This window comes from Giraffa tippelskirchi, chromosome 11, assembly GCF_054371585.1.
Source record: "Giraffa tippelskirchi isolate mGirTip1 chromosome 11, T2T-mGirTip1v1.2.pri, whole genome shotgun sequence".
NCBI classification, from domain to species: Eukaryota; Metazoa; Chordata; class Mammalia; order Artiodactyla; family Giraffidae; genus Giraffa; species Giraffa tippelskirchi.
This window is the reverse complement of record NC_137285.1, coordinates 114,185,768-114,204,146: the sequence shown is the minus strand read 5'-3', so window position 1 is coordinate 114,204,146 and position 18,379 is coordinate 114,185,768. Positions and strand designations below refer to the sequence as shown.

At 43.1% G+C, this 18,379-nt stretch overlaps 1 protein-coding gene and 1 long non-coding RNA gene across 13 annotated transcripts in view; one reads left to right on the top strand and one right to left on the bottom strand.

Annotated features, from left to right (window-relative positions):
• The window catches only part of TEAD1 (TEA domain transcription factor 1), a 267,595-nt gene extending 258,429 nt beyond the window's left edge, over positions 1-9,166 (top strand). For all 12 annotated transcript variants that reach the window (XM_081543108.1, XM_081543105.1, XM_081543102.1 and 9 more), the window contains one exon: positions 1,172-9,166. In XM_081543108.1, coding sequence (XP_081399234.1) covers positions 1,172-1,285 — 114 coding nt within the window. In that variant the 3' untranslated portion in view covers positions 1,286-9,166. The remainder of the gene's footprint in view (positions 1-1,171) is intronic.
• Positions 1-17,466, bottom strand: part of LOC145526740 (uncharacterized) — a 38,868-nt gene extending 21,402 nt beyond the window's left edge. The window contains exons 1-2 of the long non-coding RNA XR_014069137.1: positions 17,440-17,466; positions 12,790-13,007 (exon numbers count right to left, since the gene is read on the bottom strand). This is a non-coding gene — a long non-coding RNA (uncharacterized LOC145526740). The remainder of the gene's footprint in view (positions 1-12,789; positions 13,008-17,439) is intronic.
• Positions 17,467-18,379: the final 913 nt, after the last annotated feature.

The following is an 18,379-nucleotide window of genomic DNA, read 5'->3' as shown; positions in this document are numbered from 1 at the left end:
AATTCTCCAGGCCAGAATCCTGGAGTGGGTAGCCTTTCCCTTCTCCAAGGGATCTTCCCAACCCAGAGATCAAACCCAGGTCTCCCATATTGCAGGTGGATTCTTTACCAGCTGAGCCACCAGGGAAGCTCAAGAATACTGGAGTAGGTAGCCTATCCCTCCTCCAGCAGATCTTCCTGACCCAGGAATCAAACTGGAGTCTCCTGTATTGCAGGCGGATTCTTTACCAACTGAGCTAGGAGGGAAGCCCCTTGTTGACATTAGTACAACCTTAAATTAACCCCAAGCATCCTCCCTTGTCAAATGGGAGTGAAATGACACCTGCTGCTGGAGTTGGAATATTACATGAGATTCTTCCTGCAAAGTGTTTAATACCGAGGAAATGCATAGTAAACAGTCAACAGATAGTGGCTATTATTCTGTGAATTTCCATCCATTCAGCAAATACAGTAGACCCTTGAACTGCATGGGTTTGAACTGCGTGACTGTTCTTTTACTCAGCACTTGCTTCACTGAGTCCAGGCACTACATGTTAATGTAGTGGTGAGTTAAGTCACTCACAGAGCTATGTCTCCCATTGACTATTGTGGAACAAAATTTAGTAAAGGTTTAGGGATAAGATAGGAAACAGTTCCTAGGATAAATGACTGTCCTATGGTACAGAATTATAGAAAATTCTCTATGTTGTTCAAAAAAAAGTCACACCCCTCCACCCCAAAAAAAAACTCACACTAATTCTTGTGGTGTCTCCTTAGGCTCAGATGATGAGTGAGACCCCATCTGTAAGGTCTTTCTTACATATGGTAACTAAACTTAGATAGGATTTAAGTTGGACCCTTAGTATCCTGAGTTTGTGCAGGAGTGGGCAGAGTGAGGCTGAATAGATCTCTAATAATCCACTTTTTGAACTTTAGACTCTGTATTCGTCTCCGAGTAAACCATCTCATCATGGCACAGGTGGAATATTTTTATTTATGTGGTGTTTGATATAGATATATATGTGTGTGTATATATATATGTATATAACTTTTAAAAAATGTTATTGAAGTGTAGTTGATTTATAATGTTGTGTTAATTTCTGCTATACAGCAAAGTGCATCAGTGATACATACATATATATATATATACTTTTTCACAATCTTTTCCATTTACACTTTTATTTTTTTAACAGGTGGTAACAAACAGGGATACACAAGAAACTCTCCTGTGCATGGCCTGTGTATTTGAAGTTTCAAATAGTGAACATGGAGCACAGCATCATATTTACAGGCTTGTAAAGGACTAACCGTGGTTATTTATATATATAGATATCTGTATATACACACACACATATGTGCGCACACACACACACTCTCTCCATGATCGAACGACTGACTGTAAACCTCACCATGCAGGGGTGCTACCCTGGCCCTGAGGTCACCCCGATTTTTCTAAATCCTATTTGAAGTCATTTTTTCATGTGTTCATACTCATTGTAGCTGTGAAGTTCTGGTACAGTTGTAAAAAGAGAAATTGAGTTGTTTCTGTGTGTTATTCAGATCCACAGCCCACAATTCCTTGGAAAAGTGAACCTTAAGAACCCAAGTCTCTGTCTGCAGAGACCTATTTCTCATTGTGGTAGAAAAAAAAATTGAGACAGAGCATTTGCCATTGGACATTTACAGCCTTTATACAAATGTATTTAGTGTGGTTTTTTTTTCCAACATAAAATTCTTGTTTTAAGATACAAGTAAAATTAATCTTTAAATATAAATGTAAATTAGTACACAAAACTAAGAATCTTTAGACTTATCTTTGTAACTAATTAGGGTGGAAGTTATGAAAGAATGTAATTCACTAAATTATTTTTTAAATGAAACTTTTCTTTCTTTTTGAAACCAAATGTTAAAATATAGCCTTAAGAAATACTTGGTAGAAATATCCTAATGAGACAAATTTGTACTTTTCTCCTCAAGGTTAAAACTAATCTCCTAATCCATTAAACTCTTGAAACAGGTATTACAGAGGAAGAAAACTTCACCCCTTATCCTTAACATATATAGTATATTTAAAAAATATAAAATTGTATTGTACTAATGTGATGATTATTTAATGAAAAAAAGGATGGCTCTTTTTGCAATAAGTAGATAAATACTGAAAATCTAAGCTTACAATGTTTATAGTCTTGTGTGTGCAGTTATATTTTATACGGACAACCAAATTTTTTATTAAGATGAGTAAATATTTGAACCACTGAAATTTAATAACAAAAATTCAAAATTGGCATGAATACTGCACTGTGAGCTGCAAATTATAGAAAACCCTGTGGCTGGGAGAAATTTCATCAGACCAAACTTGTAAAAGGCTCATCAGTTTTAGGATTTCTGCTCCCCAGAAAATCACAAGCATACTCACCAGCCTGTGGATAAATAATTTCTGGTGATCCAATATGCATATTGACCTGTTGTAACTATGTGTGTATGTGTGTGTTTGTGTGTACATACAAACATATACATATATAGTTATTCAACGCTTATTTATTGAACATCTGTTCAGTGGCACTCAGTTTGCTAGGTGCTTATATATGTATTTGTCAATCTTTGTCCATAGATCTTGGTGTATTCTCTAAGGACACCCATTTTCTTGACATCTCTCAGTAAGTCACAATACTTATTTGACTGAGGCTGAAGAGGCTCGGCTATCTATCTCTGCCCTTTCCAAACAGGTTCATTTGGGAGGTTTTCTTCCCAAGAGAGATTCAACTTTCCAACCCATATATTCCAAAGCATTGTCCAGGCAGAGCTGGTTTGGTGTGGTCACATGTCTTGTTACTTCCATACATTGGGAAGGGGACAGGGCATACTCCCCACCTTCCTGGAGGAAATTGACTTGTTGATAATTGTCAGGAATGTTAACACTACAGAACATGAAATGTCTTGCAAGTTATAATGCATGTCAAGACTTTTACATCAAGCCAGAAAAATAAAAAAACTTTGTACTCTCACATTCAAGTAAGCTACACACCCTCTTCCCTATCCCCCCACCAACTGTGACCCTGCTTATGTACCGGCTAGTATCTGAGGTCAGGACCATGAAGGTGTGGCTGGCTTGTGGAAACAGAATGCTGAACCAAGCCTGACCACACCCAAACCCACGACCCTGGTCCCTGGGAAGACCAGAGGAAAAAGTGCAGAACTTTCCCCTTTTGGAATGCACATCCCTTACGTAAGCCAGCAGGATGGTGTGCATCTTTCCTCCATAAACAGACTACAGTTTGTTCCCTGATTCCGAGTGGGCCTCTGAAGAGTTGCCCCAGCAGCCCACCCTTCCATCTGGTCTTCGGCCCACGTATTAAGCTTCTCCCTTGGTCATCATACTTATGACTTCTCTTGGTCACCCCTCTTAGGGGTGCTTCTTTTGCTCCCATCTCCTGCATCTTCCTGAGGATTACCCCCAGTCTTCTTAGGACCTAGGGCTGCAAGTGATCTTATGTGGCTAAAAGCCAGGCCACCCCAGAACTTCAGGGGAAGAGGTATTTGGTTCATATTCTTTCCCGGGAATGGAACTCTTCCATGCTGCCAGGAGGGCTCTTAGGATTTACTTTTTTCAAAGCACAAATAGACTGAGACCCAAAAACACCAGCTAGAGATAGTTCTATTAACTGAAGAGTGGATCATACCCTGGCCTCACAGTCAGGCTGGGCCCTCTGATACTTGTCCTCTTCCTCCAAATGCCTTTGTAGTTGAGTTTGGGGTCTCCATGGATGACCTTGAAGGTTACTTTTTGTTGTTAAAACAAGTTTGCTTCTTGTCTTGTCCTAAAGGTTTCTCCAGGGCAGGTAGTTTCCCTGTCTTAACCACTGGTCCATTTCTCTGTCACTTCTAAATTAGACCCTGGGATTAGATTTGTGTGACAACATCTAATCCAAGTCTGATTTTTGGTCTTTGACCATCCATGGCAGAGTCCTATTTATTTGTCAAGCTTTCTGAACCGTAAAGAAGCCTTTCCAAAACTCTGTCCTCACGGCTCTCTTCTGGGTGCTCCACCTCCTGGTTGATCCTCCACTACCAGGATTGATTCAGGGACATCTTGTGCTTTCACTGGAGAGTTTGGACGCCACTTTCCACAGCCTGAATAGGGAGAAGCTAAAGAACTGAGCTTTGGTCTCTTGGCATTCATTTCCCATCTTAGCAAGAGACCTAAGTAAAGTCGAGGCTTTTTCAAAACATGTCCTAGAATCCCAGAATGTCTAAGCTACCCTAGACCAGGGTTTCTCAACCCTTTCTAGACCCTGTTGACATTTGGACCAGAGAATTCTCTGTGGTGCAGGGCTGTCCTGTGCCTTGTAGGAGGTTTAGCAGCATCCCTGGCCTCTGCCCACTAGACATACTCTTTCCCCAGTTGTCACAACCCCAAGTGTCTCCAGACATTGCCAGTTGTCCCATGGGCCACAGGATCGCCCTTGCTTGAAAAGCACTGCCCTACATCCACAGGTCACAAATGCCATATTTGACATCTTTTTTCTTCCATTTTATCCTGAGAAAGCTTCTCTCCTGGGAGCCTTGTTTCAGGCCATCAAGAGACAGGTAGGAATATTACTCAAATGACATTGTGTCCGTGTTTCTAATTGTTTCAGAGCTTCTACTTCACAACAGAGTCTCTCAGCTGCAAGTATTCTTTCCTTCCTCCCTGGGAAAACTGGGGACAACTGGTCACCCACATCCCTGTGATCAACTCACAGCGCTGAAAGAGCGTTTCTAATTTCTTCTTGATTCCTTATTTCATCTGGTTAAAAAATGCCACCCATTTTCATTATTTCTCATGAGGTTATTGTTCTCATTATCAGACCTTTGATCATTTCAGTGAATTTCTTCTGGCCTTCCACTTTTAGCGTTAGACTCAATGTTTTTTTGTAGCATTTATAGAAACTTCTGGAACACTTCATCTTTAAGGATGGAGGAGAGAAGGATTCATTTTGTAAGAGGACTGCTAGAGTTCTTCTTTACTAAGCTATGGGAGAGCGCAGTCTACAGGCATACCTCGGAGGGAGCACAGGCTTGGTTCCAGGGAACCACAAACAAGCAAGTATCACAGTAAAACGAGTCGCACGGTGCATGTGAAAGTTATGTTTACACTATATTGTAGGCTATTAAATGTGCAATAGTATTATGGCCAGAAAAAAAATCAATGCACATACCTTAATTAAGATATTGCTGAAAAATGCCAAAACAATTACAACAGTAATTTAAAGATCACAGATTGGATTCACAGTTGGAATATTGTGAAAATTATCAAAACGTGACACAGAGACACAAAGTGAGCAAATGCTGTTGGAAAAATGATGCCAGTAGACTCATTTGATACAAACCTTCAATTTGTAAAAACTGCAATATTTGTGAAGCCTGAGAAAACGAGGTATGCCTGTGACCTCCTCCAGTTTGTAGATGAGAGAGTTGAGACCTGGAGGAGACATGACTTGCCCAAAGTCACCTGCTGGTCAGTGACAGCTGGCTAGGAAGGCCCTAGGACTCTTGCCACTTGATCTTCGGCCTTTTGGTGGGGGTCGTTCCTCTTTGGTGCTCAGTGAGGAAGAGAAGGAGAGGAAGACCCTTCTTCTGCCAGAGCAAGAGCATCCCCCGGGGTTGATGCTGCTTCTTCCTTGAGGGTCTTGTTGGGGAGGCATCCACCAGCAGATAGGAAAGCTGATGAGCCTTTTCCTTACCCCGAGGACAGTTTACCTGCCACAGGCTCTGAATCAGATTTCTCTTCACAAAACATCCCAGCAGCAAAGTCCCACTCTCAGACCAGCCAAAAAATAAACAGCCCCCATGCCCAGAACTTGGTGTTACAGACCCAAGTCTTCTCTTTAGGTCTCAACACTCTAGCAGCTTTTGCAGTTTGTTTTTGTACAAACGTAAATTATTTAAATCACACAAGATAACAGTCAACTTTTCAAACCAGGTACTGATCACTTGTATGATTTTTGTCTATGCTCTGGTACACTACGCCTGTTCTAACAAAGGGTAGAACCCATTTTGTGTGTTGGTGTTCACACCTGTGACATTAAGAGGATACGTCTGCATTGCTTCTTTCCTTCTGTTGATGTTTCTGTGGCGAAACCCTGCACATGTCATTTCTGAAAAGCCTTAAATCTTTGCAATGTTGCGTGTAGGGTTTGCAGTGCAGAAGGCTGCCTCGGAACTGTGAGCCCTTTTGTAAGCTGGAAGCATTTCTCTTACTATTGTTACTTTTGTAGGAAGTTTTCAATTCAGAGCTGCCAAAGCGTTCCGTAAGCAGTGCCTTAGTGATATTTAGTCGTGCCGCCAGCCTTTTCTCACACCAGTTCTCTATGTCCCTTTACTAATCGGCCCAGTATTTAAAACAGAATAAGCAAGCGTTGTTTTCAATTTTGTTTTTTGTAAGCCCATTTTTCTCCATATCTATAGGAAACTGACTTCTTGGTCTGAAATCTGAAATGAACAGAAGTCAGTTCACTGACCACACCGTCCAATGTCTATACCAAAACGGAAGGTCTTGCAACTTCATAGTTTACTCTGAAAAGCAAATTGTACACTTTAAATGTTGCCTTTTAAATCCACGACCAAAAACTTAGCTATTTGTGAACCTTCTGCACTCTAGCATGAAAGTGCCTTTGGTTTGAGATTCCAGCTTAGAAAAGTGCTGCCATAGTCATGATTTGTAGAGAGACCAAAAATATTCTGAGATCACCGTAATGCCTTTGGTTTACCGGGATGAATAACCAATGACAGGCCTCTGTTCACAAGAGCACGACGCGGACCCCACCTGCTGTGCATCTATATGCCGTGGGGAACCCCCCACCACACCCACCCCTGGAGCCCATGGCAGCAGGAGGATCCCCAGAAACTGCTATGTTTGTGTGCCATGACCCAGTGCGCCATCTCTGCCCGTCACCCAGCCCTGCGTCCGCCCAAGGGGACTTGCACACAGCCCACAGGCAGTGGACAGATGTGACCTTCTCCGTACGCTTGTGCTCAGTCTGTAGAGCCTGCCTTTCCACTCAGATGCCAGCGCGCACTTCTCCGGTTTACGCAGTGATACCGTTTTGAAAGTTGGAAGCCTCAAACTGAGATGACAGTGCAGAACAAAAAATGGTTTAGGGTCATCACAATTGACGTGTTCTTCTTAGGGTGAAAATGTTGACTCTGAGTGTTGTCTGAATGTGCTATGAGAAACTCCCAAAGAGTACCACTCACAATTCGGAATTTTCAAAGAATGTTCCAGCCCTCTAAAGGGCAACTCTTTTAGAGTCCGTGTTGGCTTTTATCAAAACTTTGTGTAAATTGGGAAAACTGATAGAGGGGAGGAAGAGGAGTGAAAAGGACGAGAAGGCAGAAACACCAGCCAAATAAAAGCCAGGACAAAAAAAAAAAGATTGTTCTTTACCAATATAGACTTTACAATGACATTAGAATTGTTGAAAGTTAGCCTCTGAATGCGTATGATGCGTCTGTTTCTACCTGGTGTCTTTAAGAATACCCTCTTTGGGCTCTCTGAAACTTCAGGAGTGATTTCTACCCACACCAAGTTGTGAGTATTCATAGAAGTTTATACAATGGAAAAAAAAAAGTCGAATGAAAAGGAAAATTGCTCAACACAAGTTATAGTTAGCTGCTGAACTCAGCCCCTCCCTGTCATGTCAAGACTACACCACAACTTGGAAGAAATTAATCAAATATTTGTTTTCCTGTTTCCCTCTTCAACTGTTACTGTGCTTTCTTTGGCAATAGTTTTCTCTCATTAACTGATTGCTTATATTGTTAAGAATGAAGGTTTGCATTTAAAATGTATTGCATTGCAAAGGATAGTTTCACTGAAGTCATGCACCATTAAATAAGATGAAATATTTGTATTTATTGTCCTACTTCCTAAGCTGTTAACTTGTTTTATTCTCTGTGAGCATTGAGTCTCATATGCCCCACTCCATTATTTTACTATTTAAAATGGCATTTATTTTCCCTCTCTGTTCATCACTAAGTGGGGTCAGATTCCAAAAGATTCTACCGCTCTCAGGCTGGCTCTCTTTTGTCTGACTTCCACTGTGAAATTTTCTCGTTCCCCTTTTTCTTAAGAGAGGCTGACAGAATCTAGGTATAAATCAATTGGAAACCAGTCTCTGGTTTTCTCTCTCCCTCCCTTCCTTCCTTTCTTCTTTCTCTTTTCCTTTTTGCTTCAGTCCTTTTTTGTGATTAGTTTCACTGTGTAAATTAGATATGAACTGCACTTCTTAAAAAAAAAACTCCCTGTTACCTCCTTGAAAGAGTCACTTCCGTAGGCCTTTTTCAGTAGGCTCATGACTGCAGATAAGGAAGAAAAAAAAAAAAGGTAAAAACAAAAACTACGTGCCTAAAAATGACAAAAAAAAATGTTTTGTAACATTTAAAAAAGAAACCTGAATAGCCTTTAATTCTTATTAATATGCTTAAATTTTATGTAAATTGGTTTTTGCCACGTGTGTTTGTTCACATTCTCAATGACTTAATGGGATTCTCACAGTCTGTGTCTTCGTGTCACGTGTATAAAATGGGCTTGTGACGTAAGCATTTCATCTGCTCAGTGGTTCCTTTAATATTGTACTGCTGCTGGGAGTGGGCTGAGGAGTCTGCCTTTGGGCAGTAAGCTTCCTCTTGGATAGATTGGAGAGATGGGGGGTGGGGGGTGCAAATTCTCACCTATGTTTCTTAACCTATTTGCAGAAGCTTTCAAAAGGCATTTGGTTAAACCTCTTGGCAGTACAGTATTCTTGTATTTGTTAATGTCTGTGTTTAGGTACTGGTACCTTTTTGTTTAAAAATGTTCTAAGTGTTGGCTTTAAAGTGAATTTATCTTTAGTATGATAGTTATATGAAAATTATAGGGTTTGTGTGCAGAGAATTTTTTTATAAAGTGCTTTGTAAAAAAAAAAAATGTATTCTAGCTTTCGCGGTACATATGTGTGATAACTGTAATATCCATGACAGTTAAGTGCAATTATTTCATCACTCTAAAAATGCTATTTTTGTGTCAGTTCCTGCAGGTGTTTTCATGTCTTTGCAAAGTGACACATTTTGATGCCTTCTTGATAAAGTGGTAGACATTTTGTAGCTTTATAGAAACTTTGTATTCATACGGTATCAATGAAAAATAAAGAAAATGAAAGTGTGGGTCACCTTTTTTATCTGCAGAAATGTATGTTGTTGGAAATGAAAAGGTGTTTTATGTGTTATGGGTGAATATATGAAGGACAGAGTAAAGGAGGTTAAAATAGTGATCTTTTAATGGTGTCCACTAAGCTCAGTATAGTAATTGGAACATGAGTGTTAATGTCTATCAGGGTTTCTTTGTTTCTTTTTTTAAATTGATGTGTAGTTGATTTACATTGTTGTTTTAGTTTCAAGTGTAGAGCAAAGTGATTCAGTTATACATACATACATATCTTTTTTTCATATTCTTTTCCCCTATAGGTTATTACAAAATAATGAGTATAGTTCCCATTAACAAGGTTTCTTAAAAATATCCACGGGTCAGTTAATCTCTTTGCCTGCTTGCTTACCTCTCTTTGGTAATGTGTTATTAAAATTGTTAACCCGCCTTGCTCAGTACATGCCAGGAGCCAGGGGTAGAACAGTGGATGTGAGAAAGAGGTAAATAAAGGGTGGTGGGTGCCCGCACAGTGCGTGCTGAGCTGTAACCCTTGCCCCGTCCTCAGGTGTGTGCAGCACACACACACGACAAAGCCTTGGATTCACTAAGTTTACTGCATGCTGGGCGCTGGGCCAGTGTGTGATTCTCACAACAGTCCTGATGACAGTGATGTTATCTCACACACACACATGCACACACACACACACACACCCCAGCCGATGCTCAGCAAGGGGCAGGTGGTCCAGGGTCGAGACTGGTGAGTGGTGAAGCCTTCAATAGATCACCCTGGCTCTGAAGCCTTGACTCTTGGCCCCTACCTTTTGGCTCACTGAGACTCCATGGAAGCCACTCAAGGCTCAGGGGCAGAAATCTGGGGGTTTGGGGGGCTTCCTTAAACGACAATAACCTAGGGCTTCTGATAGCAGGACCCAATGTACCCTGGGATCCTTCGGTTTGAACTAGACCTCAGGTGGTCTTGCTTCTCCCCGTTTCTTTGAAAGCTGAGATGCAACCTGCCTCAAATCCCGAGGCACTATGCAAGTGGAAACAGAGAAAAATATTGGGTTCCATTTCCTTTGAAAGAGGCATGTGTTTAGCAAGCTACCATTTGAGAGAAGGCTGTTGTCCAGCGAGCTATCCAGGGCAGGGGGATGGGAACTGGGGTGTTTTGCTGAGGCCCTGTTATATGCCAGTTCCCTTCACACTCACGACTTCCTTTAACCCACATCCTCTTGGGTAAAAGAATCATTTCCAATTTTCCAATAAGGAAATGGGAGCACGGAGAAGCTAATCCTTGTTAAGATCATAAAAGCTAGTAAGTGGCAAGAATTTAGAAGTGGAAAACCCTCCTCCCTTGCAGTCCTGGCTCTGGTGCTGGCTGTGTGGCACTTTGGCCCTGCACTTCCTCTGAAACAAGATGCTTTAGCACATCAAAAACATTCTTGTTAGTGCCTGCAGTTCCAGTTAACTTGAGTTCAGCGGAGAGAGTGGCATGCTAGGGAAACTAACATCAGCGAGGAGAGAGATTGAAGACACTCAGGGGAGAGTAAATAAGGCTTCTTGTAAGACTGAGAATCAAGAAATGTCCCTGAGAACCCCGATCATTTCTTCCTGCCTTACAACTGACTGAGGGCTCTCATTAGCATGGCTACTGCCTATTGACGGCTAAATTAGCTGCTGTTGTTAAGTCATCAGTGAGCAACTGATACAATTCCAACTCAAAAAGCACAAGTGTTGTGTAAGCTTGTGAAGCCTTAGAGTTTTTTTAGTTGCCTTTGAAGATACCTCTGTTTAATGCCTCATATGTCCATTTTATCTAGATGGTTGTAACTAGCAAAGAGTCAGGCTGCTAGAAGCAATTACTGGAAGCAATGAGATGAGATGGGGAGGACTGGGGGTGGGGGGGGAGGCAAACATTTCATCTTGTGAGGCATCTGTTTCAAATGAGGCCTTAACATGGTCTCCAGGCAGAGGGATTGGACTGCTAGCCTAGAAGGTTTTGAGAAATCTGAGGTTCAGAGCTCTCAGTGTTTCCACCCAGATGTTCCCACTCCGTGTTTCAGTGCCCGACTCCTTATCTACTAGGGCCTGACAGGAAACTTGTGAGAGCTGTAAATTCAGCTTTATTTTGTAATTTCTGGCTTGATTTTTAGCACAGTCTGTCCTTCAACTGCCTGAGCTAAGGATCTCTTTAAATGCTGCCAGGGAGATCTTTTATGCCATGCCCTGAGTTGAGCCTGGCATTTTCTTCCTCTTTGCACTAATTGCACTTAGCAACAACCAACCTATTAGTACCACCAACCAATCATAATTAATGCCACCCATCACTCTAGCATGCTAGAGATTGTATAAGGCAGGGCATCCCCTTCCTTGTGGAACCAATGGCAGTTTATGACAGGTGCTTAGTTGTTCAGTCGTGTCTGACTCTGTGACCCCATGGACTGTAGCTTGCCAGGCTCGTCTGTTCATGGGATTCTCCAGGCAAGATTACTGGAGTGGGTTGCCATGCCCTCCTCCAGGGGATCTTCCCAACCCAGAGATTGAACCCAAGTCTCCCGAAATGCTCAGTCAGTATGAGGGGGCTTCCCTCATAGCTCAGTTGGTAAAAAATCTGCCTGCAATGCAGGAAACCCAGGTTCAATTCCTGGGTCAGGAAAATCCCCTGTAGAAGGAAATGGCAATCCACTCCAGTATTCTTGCCTAGAGAATCCCATAGACAGAGGAGTCTAGCAAGCAACAGTCCATGGGGTCGCAAGAGTTGGACACGACTTAGTGATGAAACCGCCACTCCCACAATGCAGGTGGATTCTTTACTGACTGAGCCACCAGGGCAGCTGACAGTCTTAGTAACTCTGCTGCTACATCATCCCAGAGGACCAAATGTCTTAGTTTAGATTCCCCTGGAAGCAGAACCTGAAAAAAAGACTGGAGGGCAAATAGTTTATTTGGGAATCTTAATAAGGATGTTACTTCTTGTGATGAAAGATTAAATTCACCAGGAAAATGAAATACTTGTAAATTGGTATGCTGTTAATAGGCCTTGCCTTCTGGCTCAGTGGTAAAAGAATCTGCCTGCCAATGTAGAAGACACAGGAGACATGGGTTCAATCCCTGGGTTGGGAAGATCCCCTGGAGGAGGAAATGGCAATCCACTCCAGGATTCTTGTCAGGAGAATCTAATGGACAGAGGAGCCTAGCAGGCTACAGTCCATAGGGTGACAAAGAGTAGGACATGACTGAGCAACTGAGCGCACAGACACACACACGCTCTTAATAAAACTTCCTTAACTCTCAAGGGGTGGAGAACTGCAAGGAAAAATACAACATTATGCATCTCTTTAGGTAGTTGCTGGAACAAGCAGGCAAACTCCCGGATATATGTAGAAAAAAATCAAAGTATTGATTGTATGTGTACTCTGTCTCCCAAAATTGTCATTCATGGGAGACACATGAAATGGTATGAAAACCGTGTACTTGCCAATTTAGTAAGTCTCAGTATATTCCAAAGTAATACTGTGCAATATTCTCTGACCTCAAAGTAATTAAGGTAGAATCAATTTGTAAAGAATTTTTAGAAAAACTCTCATATATTTGGGAATTAGTAAGCATTTCTAATTCGGAGAAGGCAATGGCACCCCACTCCAGTACTCTCGCCTGGAAAATCCCATGGACGGAGGAGCCTGGTAGGCTGCAGTCCATGGGGTCGCTAAGAGTCGGACACGACTGAGCGACTTCACTTTCACTTTTCCCTTTCATGCACTGGAGAAGGAAATGGCAACCCACTCCAGTATTCTTGCCTGAAGAATCCTAGGGATGGCGGAGCCTGGTGAGCTGCCGTCTATGGGGTCGCACAGAGTCGGACACAACTGGCGCGACTTAGCAGCAGCAAGCATTTCTAATTAACCCATGAGAAAAATCACAAGTTAAATATTGAAAACTGTATGTTAAAAAAATACGACTTACATATATGGAATGCAGCCAAAGCAGTGTTTACTAGACTAACGTGGAGAATAGTCCATATTAGATAAAAAGAAAGACCGAAAATTAACAAACTATTCGATTCATGAAGTTAAAAGAAGACCAAAATAAGCGTACACACACAGACAGAAACAGAATGAAGGAACTATTAAAGGGCAAAGTAACGAGATATTAACAGAAAGTGAACATAATAGAGGAGATCAACAAAGTCAAAAATTGGTTTTTCAAAAATACAAATAAAATATATAAGCCCTAGCAAGACTGACAGAGGGAGAAAGAACCAAACCAACCAACCACACAAAGAGTAACAGGAATGAAAATAGGGGTATTAACACAGATTTTACAGATATTAATAAAAGTATAATAAAATATATAGTTATAAGCTTTATGCCAATGAATTTGTAAGTGTAGATAGATAAATTCTTAGGAAACTATAACTCACAAGGAAGTAGAAAACCCAAATAGAGTAGCCTTAACAACTATTAACAACCAGGCAGAATTTGGGGGTCTCCTCTCTGGCCTTTGCCTTCCAGGAATCCTCCCCTTCAGCAGCTGTAGTTGCCCTGTAGTCGATCTTGTTTTTCATGGGCCAGAAAGATGGCAGCTTTTCCATCAGCACCACCACTGGCCTGCACAGCACTCCCTGGGCCCAAAACAGCAGATATAGGGAGCTCACTTCCCATCACTTGTCTCTCTATACATGGACTTCCCACCCAAAACCACCTGCTTTAGCTACTCTCCAGTGCTTCCATTTTATATATGGCCATCCAGTAAAATCTTTTTTCGTTTTTTTTGGCTGTGCCCTGGGGCATGTGAGATCTTAGTTCCCCGACAAAGTATTGAACCCATGCCCCCTGCATTGGAAGCGCATAGTTTTAACCACTGGACCACCAGGGAAGTCCCCATCCAGTAAAATCTTATTCAGTCATTACTGTAAGCAGAAGTCTGGCTGTGATATACTTTAGAGGCAAGTAAAGTATGAAGGTGCTTCTTTGCAGGTTTGAGCTCCTGCAAGGGCTTCCCAACTCTGCTGTGAAATCAATATGACATCTAGTGGCTCAGTGAAGAAAGTTTGGGCTGATTTTAATCAGTTAAAATCTTAAGTCTGGGGCTTCCTAGGTATGGAGATAGGGTGAGGGTGGGGGCGTCAGTGGTTACAATATCTTTTAATAATTGATTTTTAAGAAATAGTTATTAGAAAACAATAACTAATCTACATAAAGACCTGGACTTCAGTCTGCTCATTAATAGGCAGGAAAGAAAGATGGAGAGAGGGATCTGGAAAAGAAAGGAAGGAAATAGGAAAGAAGGGAAAGAAAAAGGAGAAGCATGGAGTGAAGAGAAGGATGCAGGTTGAGGAGAACTGAGAAGCGAGAAGGGGATGGTGTGGGCAAAGGATGTTATGGGAAGAGGAAGCAAGACTGAAAGCCTAGAATAAGGAAGTAAGTGCCCGACCAGGACAAGGGAGTAGCAGGAAATGTGGTTCGGAAGTGGTCTAGCTTGGCAAAGACCTTGCTTGTCATGGTGCTGAATTTACATTGTATCCAATAGGTGGCACCAATCATCTGAATCTATAACCATTAAAGGAGCCTCTGCCCCTAGGCCTCTCTGTGTTCAGATCCATTCCTTGCCTTTTACCTCCTCTGAAATGCAACCCTTTTGGTTGTCTTCTCCAGGCTCCTCTGCCAGCTGCTTTCAGTGGAGTGTGGCCATTGGAAGGTCAGGTAGAAGGGGAAGAGGGGAGAAGCCGGTGCACCGCTCTCCCTCTTTCCATCTCAGGTGGCACCTGCAGCAGCAGGTGCATTTTCTTCATGGCTCCAACTCCTACTCGAGGACCCCCAAGTGTTCCAGCTTCTGGGGGTTTGGACCACCATCTTACCTCTAGTGCTTTCATCCTGAAAGTGAGAGTGACTTTCTGTTCCTGCTCATCTTGGAGTTTAGCTTTTCAGCACCCCAACCACCAGTTTCCTACATCAGATTCCCTTTGTTGTAAATACCTGGTTTCTATTTTCCTAGTTAGTCCCTGATGAATACAGGTGGGGGAACACTTTCTCCCCACTGCTCTGGTTTCCATAGAGAGGGATTTTCTTCTAATTACTCTTGGCATCTTTCCCTACTCCTGACCTCTGCCCATGGAAGTTACATACACTGAATCACCTGTTAGTGGATGACAGCATTTGGTCTATGTTCCCATTTGGGTGCATCTCTCCTGGTGGAAATGGAGTGTAAATTTTAGCACACTCTTTAGTTTTTGGTAAGCTCTGTCCTCCCATATATGTGCTCAGTCGCTCAGTCGTGTCTGACTCTTTGTGACCCCATAGACTGCAGCCCGCCAGGCTCCTCTGTCCATGAGATTTCCCAGGCAAGAATATTGGAGTGGGTTACCCTTTCCTTCTCCAGGGGATCTTCCAGACCCAAGGATTGAACCCAGATCTCCTGCATTGCGGGCACATTCTTTACCTGGCCAAAAAAAGTTCATTTGGACCTTTCCATAACATCTTATGGAAAAACTCAAACCAATTTTTTGACCAACCCAATATATGCTCCCTCAAACTAGAGCAGTAAGCAGGAGATTAGATTTGTGCGACAGCTACATTCTGGCCCAGAGAAACTTACCACCACCACCCCTCCACCCTGAGTCTGGCTTACTAGGGGAGGCCCTTTCCCCACCTTCTCTCCCCTAACATGTTCTACTAAGTTTCAGCTCCTTAGGGACCTATGAAGACTATGACATAGATCCAGAAGTTCAATATCAGGAGCAGGTAATCATGAGGCGTGCCAGCTGTGTGTGTGTGTCACACATGGAGTTCACAGGGCCCCCTCCTCCGAAGTGCCCATTGCCTGGTTTAACACTCTGTTGTCCCCGTCTGGAAATTCTTCATCTTCTAACAGAGTGATTTGCATTTTACCCTGGACCCCTCAGACTTGGTAGCCTGCCCTGATACTACCTGCCCCCCGTCTTGGGGTGCACCTTTCGAAAGGGTTGGGTAAGCCCTGGCCATCCAAACTCCTTGGGATTCCGAGTCCCGCAGCACAGCCAGACGTGTGCTGGAGTTTTCCAGGTGGACAGCAGAGGGCAGCAAACTACCACTTAACAGTTTCTCACCCAGGAGGACTAGGGTTTGAAGCCAACTTTTCTGAATGTTTATGGGCTGCGAGGCTGTGGGTGCTGTCAGTTGTCTGTCTGCTTGTTTTTATCTTTGAAAATCAGAAACTCTTGAGCCCCACCTTAGGCGAGGTGGCGCCTGCCATTTTGCCACTCCGGGAAAGCCTGTCCATACTGAGAGCAGTTCCTTTTACCTTGAAAGTATAAGCCCAGCGGACAGATGAGCAGTGCCCCGTCCCTTACTGCTCCTGCCAAGGGTCAGACCTGCTGCGATGAGCCTGCCCCGGGGGTCTGGCACAGGGTCTTCCGGAGATGACCTCTAACCCTTAGAGCACGCTGTCTAGAGCTCTATTTTCTTGTGCATTTATTTATTGTTGGAGTATAATTGCTTTACAGTGTTAGTTTCTGCTGTACATTGAAGTGAATCAGCTATTTGTATACATATATCCCCTCCCTCTGGCACCTTCCTCCCAGCCACCCCACCCTTATCCCACCCCTCTAGGCACCAAGCTGATCCATTTACATTTTCTCCTAGGAAACTAGCCTCAAAATGTAACTTGATATAATTTCTCCACAGGTTACACAGCTATGAAGTAAGAAACTTTGGATTTGAACCCTGTTCTACTTGGATTCAAAAAGGCACCCTCTTTTCACAGGTTTATTGTGCCTCTACAAAAGTGAAAAGGAAAATACCATTTTTTTTTCTTGCCTTTGCCTTGTCAGATGGAAACTAGTTCCCCCAGGCTACGTCCCAGCCCTCTCCCAGGCGCAGGGAAGGCTGCAAACAGGAAACTGCTCATCCACCCAAGGGCTGTGACCTGGATTGCATCTCTCATCAAGCAAAGAAAGAACTTTTCAAATTTCTTTCTTTTTCTTTTTTTTAAGCAACAATCCAACAGCTCAGTTCGCTGTCTCCTGTTGTTCTCAGGAGAAGCTGGGAATCGATTCAGCCCATGAAAACTAGCTTTAGGGAACACGCCTCATTCCCAGTCAGCTTCTGGTTTACGTAAATTGCCAAGCTTCCCAGGTGGCACTAGTGGTAAAGAACCCGCCTGACAGTGCAGGAGACATCAGAGACATGTGTTTGACCTCTGGGTCAGGAAGATCCCCTGGGGGAGGGCATGGCTACCCGCTCCAGTATTCTTGCCTGGAGAATCCCATGGACAGAGGAGCCTGGCGGGCTACGGGGCATGGGGTCACAAAGAGTCGGACACGACTGAAGCGACTTAGTAGTAGTAGTACACAGAGGACTTTGCAGCCTCATAAGGCAAGTCCCAAAACACACAGGTGTCAAAATAAGACAGAGCTGAAATTTGTCATTATCCATGGAAATGTCCTGATCCAGGGATTGTGAACTCAGATACACAGCAGGAGCAGACAGCCATCCTGAATGGGAAGAGCGTGACAGGTGTGAGAGGCGGAGCATACTTTATTGATGGGCAGTCACAATAAAACAACAAAACAAAAAACCATCGCTGTGCTGCCTTGCCCTTCTGAGGAATGAGATTCATTAGCTGTTGTGCAACTTAGCTTTGCCTTGGTAGCTGGAGAATGAAGGACTGAATGGATAACGGTGCTAATAGTATAAGAGAGGAGTACTCTGCAGTGGCTAGGCTGAGGGCTCTAGAATCGGGATTCCAACTCTGATTTATCAGACTGATGATGGATCTTTGGAACATTTATTTGAAAGCAAATATTCTGCTCCAGCAAGAGAGGCTGCTGCATTTGCTGTTTAAATAACTTTTGTGTCATGCTTTCCTTAAGCCCACTCAGATGCTTTCAGAAGAGAGGGAATATATTTAAAATTAGAAACAAACAAAAAAAAAAAATGAGGAAAAATCCCCCCTTTTGGTCTCTCTAAGGCAGGGAGAGAACGGATCTGGCCCTGAGTCACTGGCATCTAAAGAGAAGGTCGTGCTTCTTACCCCAGGGGGACGATGCCCAGGGACTTCCTTAAGTTTCCCTGAGAGGTGAGTCCTGTTGTAAGCCCCTACCCCAACAGCAACCTCTGTAAATGTGCATAGGGGCTTCTGCTAGGTTCCCACAGTGTGGGAGCCCCCCAGGGTGGGACCCCACACAGCAAGCCTGCCAAGGACAATGCTGGGCCCTCCTCTGCTGAGCTCGGTGGCAGCCTTTTAGCAAAGGATGACAGGT